At 38.9% G+C, this 13,206-nt stretch overlaps 1 protein-coding gene across 1 annotated transcript in view; it reads left to right on the top strand.

Annotated features, from left to right (window-relative positions):
• LOC139722738 (high affinity cGMP-specific 3',5'-cyclic phosphodiesterase 9A-like) overlaps positions 1-13,206 on the top strand; it is a 54,910-nt gene that overhangs the window by 16,909 nt on the left and 24,795 nt on the right. Inside the window, exons 3-5 of the mRNA XM_071634022.1 lie at positions 4,339-4,416; positions 7,583-7,626; positions 12,910-12,964. Of these exons, the coding sequence (XP_071490123.1) occupies positions 4,339-4,416; positions 7,583-7,626; positions 12,910-12,964 (177 nt within the window). The remainder of the gene's footprint in view (positions 1-4,338; positions 4,417-7,582; positions 7,627-12,909; positions 12,965-13,206) is intronic.

Genomic DNA, 13,206 nt, shown 5'->3' on the forward strand with positions numbered 1-13,206 from the left:
TCAAATACCTCCCTAAGACATGAAGCTGACCGTGGCAAAACCGATAGAAAATAATGCTAGACTATCTGAAGCTTCCAAATAATAAGCTTTAAAAAAAACACGAAACCAATGTGTTGACATGTAGTCATTACACATTAATTTTCTGGAATATTAAGGGATGTATAGTACTTCATTTTGTTCAATTAACCATGTTCTCTTCAACTGTAGAGCGTTCTTTGGGCACTGATTCATTTAGCTTGAACCTGAAACTTTTCCCACATGCATTTCCACACACTGATATGGGGATTGTTGGTGTACAACTTGTAGTCGCACAGTGCATTCCACTGAGAGACCAAGAAGGAAACTGCACACGGTCACAAGTCCTGTCTTCTAGCAGACTACGATTGCATGACTTTTCCGCCGGGAGGATCGCTCAGTCCATTGGCTCAGTCCATTAGCCCATAACTTTTGAGCTGGTTTTCTCGGACGCAGCTTTTTTTTAAGTGTTGATTTCTTGATTTCAACCATTCAAAAAGGAGGGAAGAAATGACTGTTATCTAGCGAAATTCTGTTTTGTTATTCAGGGCTACTGTCACGACCAATGGAAGAGGGCTATGACGTAGCCAGTTAAATTATTACAAAATTACATTTATTATAACTAAATTGTGTACTACACTTGAATGGTTGCCATTGCAACTGAATTATTATCAATATTATTGCCATCAATTTTCGGAAATTAAATTGTCTCATGCGTTTTAAAGAATATAAGTGCTCTTTCCTGTATTAATCGACGACTGAAGTCCAGTCCATTCAGCGATTATAGTTGACCACGTTATGACATCATTGAAGCGGCGTAACCGCGATGGCGACTCGTGCGATGACGGCTCGTGCGATGACGGCTCGTGCGAGGGCAGCTCGTGCGATGACGGCGGCCCAGAAGAAACATTCGACCTTCATGAGGCAGCGTGCATACTGCAGCCCCAGTGTGGGTAGATACTGTGGTGCTGTTCTTATCAATGCTGCGTTGACGGCACCATGGCATTAAAACAAGTTGACCCCTCTTTCTGTGCGATGTGGAGTACGAACTCAATAGTGCGACTCGAAGTGAAGCACGAACTCGGCTCGGAGTAGGTGCAGCACAGAAACTCGGGGTAGGAGTATGAACTCAGGATAAAACCCTTAAGAAATTGGAACAAAATTCCACTACCTGAAAATGTTACACAAATTTTGTACATATAATAACTCCACATTTTCAACCCATGCTTCATACATCTCATATACATTTGCCATAAATTAACCCATAACTAATTCAATTTACCGCTGGATCAGTTATCACTTACCCTGCCACAAATCCCTATTTCAATTATCCGTTCCACATCAACATACATATATCATGAATATCAAATATCTCTATAGAATAACATTTACTGATAAACCTCCTTCGGATTCTATCACAACCATAATTATCTAAAATTAAATTCTGTTATTCTACAATTCCTGACACACATCTATCTCAGCTTCCTCAGATTTTGTGACATTCAGATAATATTCTCAAAGTACAAAATAATGCTGTAACTTTCTCAAGCGCTGACTGCAAAACTGATACAAAACTATTCAACATACCACAATTGTGGGCACACAACTCCTCCCAAAATTAACAGTACTCGAACTCGAGGGCCACAGCCTGTTGGCTCCTCAGAACTCAAACTAAAGGGCCATAGCCTGTTGGCTCCTCAGAACTCAAACTCGAGGGCCATAGCCTGTTGGCTCCTCAGAACTCAAACTCGAGGGCCATAGCCTGTTGGCTCCTCAGAACTCAAACTCGAGGGCCATAGCCTGTTGGCTCCTCAGAACTCAAACTCGAGGGCCATAGCCTGTTGGCTCCTCAGAACTCAAACTCCAGGGCCACAGCCTGTTGGCTCCTCAGAACTCAAACTCGAGGGCCATAGCCTGTTGGCTCCTCAGAACTCAAACTCGAGGGCCATAGCCTGTCGGCTCCTCATAACTCAAACTCGAGGGCAACAGCCTGTTAGTTCCTCAGAACTCAAACTCGAGGGCCATAGCCTGTTGGCTCCTCAGAACTCAAACTCGAGGGCCATAGCCTGTTGGCTCCTCAGAACTCAAACTCGAGGGCCATAGCCTGTTGGCTCCTCAGAACTCAAACTCGAGGGCCATAGCCTGTTGGCTCCTCAGAACTCAAACTCGAGGGCCATAGCCTGTTGGCTCCTCAGAACACAACTTGACTCTTCATTTTTAAATGTAATTTTGTAATAATTTAACTGGCTACGTCATAGCTCTCTTCCATTGGTCGTGACAGTTACCTCAGACATATGCGTGAAATATATCCTCTAAGTATAATGCGATAAAGTAAAATTCATCACGCGGACTTACGTCACCATAACCATGACGCAAATCTCTCGTTTGAAGAGGCTACACCCCAGTAAATAATGCCAGTGCATATCTTGGCAATCAATGACTTAAAGTCAAAGATATAAAACACCTGTTTCTTGACCCTGGCCTAATCTAAGCATCAGTCATCGCCACAGCGCCACAGGAGGGGGGGGGGGGGCACCGCGAGAGGAGGAGATTGTTTTGGTTTTGGCATGGGCCATGTAGCTCCATGGTGCGTGTGTGTGTGTACGTGTGTGTGTGTGAGTGTAGACATTCAGCGTATGCAGACAGAGCATGCCTGTACTGTAGTGACCGGAACTATTGTCATTCCATTTTGCTCTCCCCTTCTCCCTTCCCCATCTCTCCCCCCTCTCCCTCCCTCTCTCCCCCTCGCTCCCCCCCCCCCCTCTCTCTCTCTCTCTCCCTCTCTCTCTCTTTCTCAATGATCCAGTCAGCAGGCTGATTGTAACCAGGGAGGTAGTCTCACCTCCCCGTTGTAACTCACTGCCAAATAGCACATTGTCAGCACCGGCAAACTGGCAATGCTCTCCTTCTTATTCCTGTATTTTCGTTATTTACGGGTCGATTTTTTTCGTTCGAAATGTAAAATGGATGACCATAGAATTTCTCAATAGAATATAAAATTGAAAACTTTAGAAAGGATAGAGAAAATTGAGTTCACTTTGAATGGTCTGCCACAGGCAGATATCCTTATCATGCTCTTACGTAATACGACAGCTGCTTTCTCAAGATCCAGTCAGCAGGCTGATTGTAACCAGGGAGGTAGTCTCACCTCCCCGTTGTAACTCACTGCCAAATAGCACATTGTCAGCACCGGCAAACTAGCAATGCTCTCCTTCTTATTCCTGTATTTTCGTTATTTACGGGTCAATTTTTTTCGTTCGAAATGTAAAATGGATGACCATAGAATTTCTCAATAGAATATAAAATTGAAAACTTTAGAAAGGATAGAGAAAATTGAGTTCACTTTGAATGGTCTGCCACAGGCAGATATCCTTATCATGCTCTTACAATACGACAGCTGCTGGAGTCATCAAACCCTGGCTTGGCCTCCAGGTTTGTCACGCCTGAGCAGAAAGTTTATTTGCAATGGACAAGTCCTTCGACTCCCAACTCCCAAACGACAAATATACGCACCCCACTTTGGGTATGCCCCAGTTGGGGACTCGCCTCAAACGAGGGATTGACGGCATGACTATACAGACATTCGTGTAACATTTAAGCAGGGGAAGGAAAAAATAACTCAGAGTTACAACTATCAGATTACGGATTACCTTAACCATACTAATTTTTTTTTTAACTTCTAGGCAGACGTAATGGCAACCTGTCTTTTTTAAAGCTTCATTCACAATCATCGGACATGCCTTTTTTTCTTCTTTTGACATACTCGAAAATGCAGGAAAATTTATTTGTTTGCACACAGTTTAATTGATTTAGGCTTGTCTTTTAAAATGATTAGACAATAAATAATTGGTTATCATTTCATTTCCTTTCTTTTATTAGGTTTCCACACAAATCATACAGTGGTGTGTTTACAACAGCCATCAATGGAAATCTAAAGTGACACATAAAATTATAAGTTATAAGTGAAAATCAAGTTTTTTCATTATCATTAATGTCATTATTAATATTATCATTATTTTCACACAAACACCCAGACACACAGACACTCACACATACACACACACCACCCCACCCCCTCCCCACACAAACACTGTTTGATTGGTAAGGTACCGGTGAACGTCCCCAATCTGGGACACCAACGTGACAGGTGGTGAGAATAAGGTTTTCGCTCGCCCGAGCCGTGAAAAGCCACCAAACTGGTTTACTTTGTGTTTATCTGGTTGTTATTGATTGTGGCCGTAATAATATCCTTGGTGATCTTGTATCTTTTTCTCTTTCTCTCTCTCTCTCTCTCTCTCTCTCTCTCTCTCTGTATTTTGGTAGATGGTCAACAATAAACCTAAAGGATCAGGAAGGTGCATTGGTATCGATCGCCCCCACAATGCCGATCAATACAGCCAGGTAAGTACAACAGATTTCTTCCCTTTTTATAACCCCAGAGGAGCGAAAGAAATATCTTATAGATTGCGATAAAGGCGGTAAAAATCTCGATTACGTCTGTCGGTCTCCATAGAAACCATGCTTTCTTCAACTAGCCACTAATCATTTCAAATGCTTTGTGAAAGATGTGCCGCTTTACATTGTAATTTATTGTTTGAATGTGTGATGGAACACTGTTAAATACGTCACAATTTAGAGTGATTTTTTTTTTTTTTTAAGATGATGGCTTTAGGATAAAGTACCATGAAATAAAGCAAAATAATGTGTTGTGGTTGGAATAGGCCTTTATGTCTATGTTTATTATGTACAGTATAATTGTTGTACTTTCTTGTGGTAACACAATGATGAGGTAAATACCACGACTTTGTATGGGAAGTTAATTTTATCAAAAACGGTGTGAGATAAATAAAGGACTTACTGTTTTAATTGTGAGAACGGTTTCACGTCCGATCCTTTCATCAGTTCGTCTGATTTGATGGCGGGAAGGCGTCGTTGCCTATCGGCGCAGACGCACTACCGACGTTATTGTTTAACCGACGTTAAGTGTTCAGGATCGGACGTGAAACCACTCTCGGTTAAAACAGTATAATAGTCCAGATGAATTGATTTAATATTGTACCTTTATTGATCGTTACCTTGATGAATCAGATTTTACATCATTTCGTGTTAAAACAACATAAAACAACTATGACAATAATTACTGTCCAGCAGAAGCATTCCTTTTCTTGTGTGTGTGTGTGTGTGTGTGTGTGTGTGTGTGTGAGCGGGGAGTTGGGAAGAAGGGGTGAGGGTGGGGGAATCGATATAACACAATGTGATACATTGGAATTTACTCCGACAAGGACACTATACTGGCAGTTTTGTCGGGCAAATCAGGGAGGTTTTCATTTCACCTCCATGGGCAAATTGAATCTACTCTGTATACTGTAGATATCTGAAAAGCTTTCCATTTTTAGAGGGGAAAAAAAAAATGTCGAACATGAGTGAAACTGCATGTCATTGTCCAGGCTATATTGACGGGTTGGATAAGGCTAGAAAATTCGCCTGAATATGATAAAAAATAAAAATAAAAACGAAGCAGCAGGATCCGTGTCGAGTGCTTTATAAAACGTGGCGCCTGTCACTGTCTTTCAATATTGATTGCGTAAAATGAGATAGCAAGGCTGTGCATGACACCGAAGGCCACATTATGTGGATTATATTTACCTCCCTTGGCGATTGTTGCCGATGATTACAATTCTCTCCTTCTTTTGTTTTAGTTACTTTATTGCACCTATCTGGTTGTAGCAGCTATACGGTGATCGGTGGAGCGTGTTTGGAACAAACAAGTCTTCGTTACGGGTCACCTCACTGACGCACGACGAACGCTTTCACGCAACACTCATTACCTCAATTATCAGCTCCAGTGAAACCCATGGCTTTTCTTCTTATTATTATTGTTTAAATCATGTAGTCTCTTGATTAGATACATAAAACCAAAGAAACAGGGCATGTCGTCACATATGCAATAGCTAGAACCCGAAGCCACGAGAGTAAAAATGAAACATAATGACAAAATGAAAAGTATTTTCATTTCATTTATCAGCGATTCTCCACAACTTGCACAACTAGTAAAAAAGAATAAACAATACACGACAACATGTCAATCATATGCAATACAGAGTGTGGAGGAAGAAGCAAAGGCCATTGACCTCTCAAGGCTTCTCCCTAGTAAACAGTAACAATCATGACACAATACAAAAAGAACAAAACAAATCAAAACAAAACGAAAACTATTGATATAATTAACATCAATGATAAGGGGATATTGCACGTATATGATTTTACAATGTGTTCTTTATGTTTTCCCTTGAATGAAGACATAGAAACACACTGCTTAATATCATTTGGAATACTATTCCACATCTTAGGGCCAATATATCTTATAGTGGATAGTGAAAACTCATACTTAAAATTGGGCAATCTATAATCTTCCGCCTGTCTTGTACGATATCTACTTACTTCATTGTTCTTTACAAAATCACAAAAAAAAAAGAACATGACAACATATTATTTCTAAACAGATACATAAAACAGACAGTTTGGGTCTTATTGATATCAAATATTTTCTCCAAAAAAAAAAAGATTTTCGAACAGTACGATATAATATACTCTCTTTTGCGGTGAAATTGCTTTATCTCGCCTCAGGAGAAGTTCCCATGTCATGCACTGCGAATTTCTGCTACACAAATGATGCGTCTATCAACAACAACAACAACAACAAAAGTTTTGAAAAGCGTCAGCCTTGGCTCTGAGGAAAAGGAAAAGATGCGAGAAAATAAAAGAAAGCATTACAAGAAAAAACACACGTACAGTTGACATGAAACCAGAAGATATTTTTACTTTCTTCAGATTTAATTGTTTTATTTATTTTTTGTTTTGTTTTGTTTTATGAGTGGGGGATGTGGAGAACCTCTTTTTTTTCGGTTTCAACGAGAAAAACTTTAAGGAATCTTTAGGTAGCGTAAATAGACACTGTCAAAATAGACATTTTGATTCCTGAAGTATTTCTATATTAGAGATGATGTTCGTAGTGGCGGAGTGAAAGGCGGAAAATCGAAGGCTACATTAAAGCCATCAACTGACATATTGTAATTCGTGTTTTCCGATGTCGAATTACTGTCTTAGCCTGGGATCAAATTCGACATTTTAGCGAAGCACTCGGTTCTGGGTCAGTCTTACTCACGATATTGACACAAGTCACCTAGTACGTACGTATGGGTCGTATAGGTATTATACACACCTACGCGCACTAACCATACATGTAGGTATTAAAAGAAAGAGAGAGAGAGGGGGGGGGGGAGAAAGAGAGAGAGAGATTGAGAGAAAGAGAGGGAGACAGAGAGTCAAACAGAAAAGTAAAGGTTAAAACCCGTTGAGGACGAGTCCCGAGTAAACTCGGGCTGGTTTCTATTGGAAAACCGTGTTCTAACAAAATTAGTCCGTCCTAAACGGGTTTTAACCTTAAAGGAGAGAGAGGGAGAAAGGAGGTTCTCCATAATTGATTAACAAAGACAATTTAGGACTCTATGAAAAGCCGACACATTACTTATGACGATATTTTTTCCTCTTTCTGTATTCTCTACAGAACACCTTATAAAGTCATCGTAGCACAGAGTTCTTCAGGAGACGGTAGGTCAATGATTTGTGGAAGAAAATGGTATTTTCTTCTCTCTTTCTTCTTTTTCTTTTTTTTTTCTCTCCTCTGTGAATGCTTTGAATTATCTGTCGCAGTTGTCATAAATTCTTCGATATTGCCTTTAAAGCATCTTAATGCTTCTGATATTTGTGTGTTGTTGTCGTAAAAACAAAAAAAAACAAAACAAAAAAAAACCGTATTTTTATTTTTCGTCTTCTTCTTCTTCAGTGCCCGGGTTGTTACATGTGGTCTTGTTTGTTTATTGTTAACTCACATTGTCTGTTTCATGTTCATTTTGTTATTTGTTGAATTCCTGTTCCCTTCCACTGACAAAAATTACAGACGATTAAAACGCGTGTCGTTTGACATCGGTGTATAGCGAAATATGATTTGCAGAAAATCACGATAGGGGCCTTTCTTGATGAAAAACCTGAACGGTTCGTTTGCATAGAGTCTGTACATACGATTCGGGGCCGGATATGTCTTTTAATTGTAACTGTATTGTGCATTTCATTGCTTTTTGTTTTTGTTTTTGTTTTTCTTCTTCTTTGGTATTCGTCTTCAGTGTTTCATAACAGATGGTACAAAATTATTATATGTTTCATTCCAGATTTACATTTCTTCACATCTTATATCATATATGCAGATTTGGATGGACTGTCTCTTGTAATACCCTCATAGTGTGATTAAAGGTAGCAAATTTCTTGATTAAAGTTAACTCATGTGCCAAAATTCCTGTCAAATCGAATTCATACAAGACAAGCACCAAATAAATCATAAATTCATATTGAATTATCGGTGACAAGACTCAGGCAAAAAAGGAGAAAATGACATGTTTTAAAGACGCACTTTGCCTCTTCTTTTAGTCCAGTCTCTAAAACTGCCATCGCATACATTGCCTGACATACTATAAGAATCCGTCAAACATAAATGATTTTTCCAATCTCTTCGCAATCCGCCTGCCGATTTCTTATCTTTAAAATGCTTGATCGTTTAAAGTAGTTTGAATCATTTTTTCTCAACATTTCCTCACGTTCTTTTCCTATAAATTAATATCTATTTACTTCATCTCTTCACTCTAATTTGTTTTTTTACGTTCTCTCTAATCTAGTATATTATCAAACAGCCATATTGTCTGTTGATGTCTCGTTGCTGTTTGTGTCGCCATAAAATTTGCGTCAACCAAATTGACAATCGTGATAGCAGAACAATAGGTTTTTTGCTTTTTTTCCATCACGGGATGGGCACCAAAAAACAAAACAAAAATCATCCTAACACAAAATCTATTTGAGTGTTTTTGATTGTGTTTATTATCATTCTCAAGCCTAACAAAGTGGAAGCGAGAGAGAGAAAAAATGGTTACCATGGCAAACAAATGCATTATTTCTTCCGACCATTCACGATAATCAAGTTAGGCGCTGCACGCCTTTCTATCTATTCTCGATATGGACGAATCAAATCTTTATTCGTCACGCACTGCAGAAACATGCTATATCAAATTATCAGTTTCGATGGGCATTGCGGATTGTCTAAAAGACTTTTTTTTCCATTTGCGTTGCGGTCGGTGGACTGCTATTAAAGGGAAGTGTACAATCAAGTGTGAAAATGTAATGCGCGGAAGGGCGGGAATACGGTGGCCTTGATAGTCCCACATTTACTAGTGATTTTGTGTTTACTAGTGTGTCTCTACCTACTTACCCATACACGGACGCGAGCGCGCGCACACACACACACACACACGATTAGAAATATCCATTATTTTTCATCATTTCCTTCGCCTTTTTTTTTTAATGCATCAAATTGACACGAGTCCAATCAACTCGTTTGGTGATGAAATTGAGTCTTGTCATGTGTGATATAATCATATGCATCACACACGCTTATATTAGGCAGATGGGGAACCACGATGCAGAAAACCACAAAATTATTGATCTTGGATGTGCTAAAATTCTTGGGGTAAAACAGTAGAACAGCCGCTGAAAACATGTATAGCGCAAAGTAAACAGTAGTATATCCAGCTAGGCCTAAATTTACCTTCTACGTCACTACATCTATACCCCTCAAACAAAACATGATGAAGGGAAAAACAAATCTTCCATCGATAAAGTAGAGCAACATGGATACATGAAGCCTTATGATTTACTAGAGGGGTGCGGGGCCACATGATAAAATGCAAGGCACCTGACTGTCCATGATGGATCTTTTTTTTTTTTTAATGTCACTATTGGTAACAGTATAGATATGTGCCAGGAAATGAAAAAGTGCATGCTATTCTCATTTACACACGCATATATTTCACATTTAGGAGTATCAAACAAGAGTACACCCATCAGAAATATTAAACATGGCTGGACCAAGGTCAGTACACATCATTCTAACAGTCTCCTTGATATCCTCTGAACGCCCGTTGTCCTTGAATATAAAATCAATCCAACTGCAAAAGTATGGGTTGAGTTTTATATTCTGATTCTATGAATTCTAAATCAGGTGGTTTAGAGGTCCCTGGAGACGAGAGCGTGGGGACTTGGCATGATGATAATAAAAAAAAAAACAGAAAACAAAACATAGAAACAATATGAAACGCAAGACATAACAAATAGATGACGGAAACATCTGCAAATAAATCTAATACCCCCCGAAAAAGGAAAGAAAAAAGAATGCGAACAAACCAGCATGATGAGACAAAGTATGGAAAATAAAATTTTTCGTTGATTGATTTTGAAAGGTATCAATGACCCAAACACCAAACGTTCTCTGATTTAAGAGCAACCCATGGACGTTCCACTTGGTGTCTCGCCAAAAGCCAAAACCTGGGCGTGGCAGAGTGAATTGAATTTGCATGTAGTCAAATCCCGACACTTCTCGGATAATGCACCAGCCTGCGTATACAGGTGTAGTATATAGCAACATTGAGTGATGGCTCACACGAGACTGAGGCTTTCATGGTCAGGAGTTATCAAAGTGCATTCACCATGCCGTGTACATGTCTATCTTTCAATCTGTTGATATTGAATGGGACTGTCTCCGCCGTAACATATGAAAAACTTTCATGATCTGCAGCAATATACACAATTATTATTAATCAGCTTTGCTTCTCGTGAAAAACACACACCCACTCCATTTTGATTTTCACAGATCAAGTGATGCCCTTGAGTAAACAAAACAAAAAAACAGTCACCAAGTTTATCTTGACATTGCCCTTGTTATCAATAGGTCATCACTAGAAGTGTTCTGTACAACAATACTCTATTTTCAATATTATAAAATGACTATGAATAATCATTACCATCACCATCATGTTAACATTTATCAGAAAACAATAATCAATCAATTAATCAACACTATTGGGCATTCATTGCTAGATTGCAGCTTTATCCAAAAAAAAAATGTTTTTCGGTAAACTCAATGATGAAATATACTGATGATAAGGACTTATATAAGGTTAAATATTTGTCGTATCTTTTTCTTGATTGTTTTTTTTTTAAATATAATCTTACTGTTACGGTGCGGGCATTATATCCCTGTGTGTGTGTGTGTGTGTGTGTGTGAGAGAGAGAGAGAGAGTGTGTGTGTGTGTGTGTGGTTATGGTACTTTCTGAAAGTATTTACATAATAAAGAAAAAAAGTCTGATTTTGCCCATAGGTTTATGGACAGCATTTTGTAGGAAAAAAAAAAAGAAATTTCAGCGAAATGTGCACTTGCGGGAAGTAGCACAGAAAAAACAAAAACAAAAACAATCGTGGAATTTTTAAGGCGTTTATGAAGAACCGACGAAAATTCAAGGATGTAAAGAGTAGAAACGACTCTACTTTTCGGCCATTTTTGCTGACACAAACTTTGAATTATGTCAAGGATCGATTTTTTTTTCCAAAGTGCTATTTACTCTGTTTACAAAAAAAAAATAAAAAAATAATAATATCAATTATAAAATGGGTTCAAGAATGTAGCCAATTGGAAGCGGTGAAATGAGTCACGTGTGCCTCCGTTAATTTCTCACTAACATGCGCGGCCTGACGTCACAATGTTTACACTAGCATTGCGCACTCAATCAGTTGTTACAAGTGCGTCGCGCGCTACTATACGCGCTGTCAATCCTGTAAATAACTTCTAGTTCGGACTACCGGCCGGCCTTTCTTGTGTGCATAAAATGTGTGGCGTACGTATACTCTTATACGCACAGTACTTATTATGTGCGGGATTTCCGTGTGCGACGTGCGTAAATGTTTGGGACGAACATCTTCGGACATCTTGACTCTTTGACTGGTATTGACCAACAAAGGTACGTGAAAAATGCTGTTAGTTTTCGACCCATTTTATAAAACAAATGATGCACAGGATTATTTCGTGGCGTTAGTGGAGATGCAGCTCACTCTCGGGTGTTTACTATGTAGTGCATGTTTCACAATATTATTGTAAATACCTTCGAGTGCGCTACATGTCCACTAACGCACTCTATCCTGTGCATCATTTGTATATAAGTTCAAATGTGACCGTGCATCACAAAACAAACAAAAAGTCGAACAGCTTGATTTTACGTAAGTACTAAAAGGTAAAATGCTTCAACCGAGTCAATCTTAAGTTTTTAATATTTTCTGAAAGATCTATTCTTCTTCTACATTATTCTTCAGTTTGGGATCTTAACATGAATGGGAAAGTGTGTTGTAAACAGTTTTTCTACAACCTTCTTGGGGGGAGAGTAGAATGGTCAGGTACATGTCTCACGGCCGCTTTTCATTTCTTGAAATCCTTTGCACACTCTTAACTTTCAAGTCTAATAACATTTGAAAGGATGAGGCTACTGCTTTGAAAGTTAGCATTAATCATGGGCAGAATGTGTTTATAGAACATGCTAAGATTTAGCTTAATCTGATAATCCTTTCATTGTTGTTACTCCGGTGGTTTACATCCTGTGTTTTCTCCCCTTCGTGGCACAGCTATAGCGTGGCTTGGTAAACACCTGGTGAAGTGTACTTCAGAGCCTCTTTTCTCTGTTCAAGTTTCGCACTTTCCAGAGTGTATGCTTTCTTTCCGATATTTAGATAGGTTAAGACAATCCATTTGAATTGAATTATACAGCATTTTAAAGCTTAGAGTCTGCTCTGTCAGAATCTACCCTCAAATAAAAACCCATGTCTGGCGACTTTTTGTTGGTTTTGTGATGCAAGGTCACATATACACCTGAACTGAACAGCGCTTCACCGCAGTGATGTGTGCAGTAGTTAGGTTACTGATCAAATGATTTTGTCTTCTTTTTAACGTTTCACCACCAACATAGCTCGGGATGAGGTCCTGCACGGAGTTCTCAGTCACGTGTCGGAGCAGGTCACCAAGTGAGTTGAAAATATTGGTGTGTTTTGTCTCTACGGTTTCCATGTGTGCGTGTTTATGACCGTGTGTTATATGTTATATATGTATATATATATATATATATATATATATATATATATATATATAAATGAAGAGCTTTATTGCAAAATGAGCTTAGAGTCATTTTTAAACATTTCAAAATAAGTGCATGTCAGATAGAGCACAATCATACCTTTCTAGCAATATCTCACCAGTGACGTAGCAA

This window comes from Diadema antillarum, unplaced genomic scaffold (genome assembly GCF_040938485.1).
Source record: "Diadema antillarum isolate AM-2024a unplaced genomic scaffold, OU_Dant_1.0 scf00000170, whole genome shotgun sequence".
Lineage (NCBI taxonomy): Eukaryota > Metazoa > Echinodermata > Echinoidea > Diadematoida > Diadematidae > Diadema > Diadema antillarum.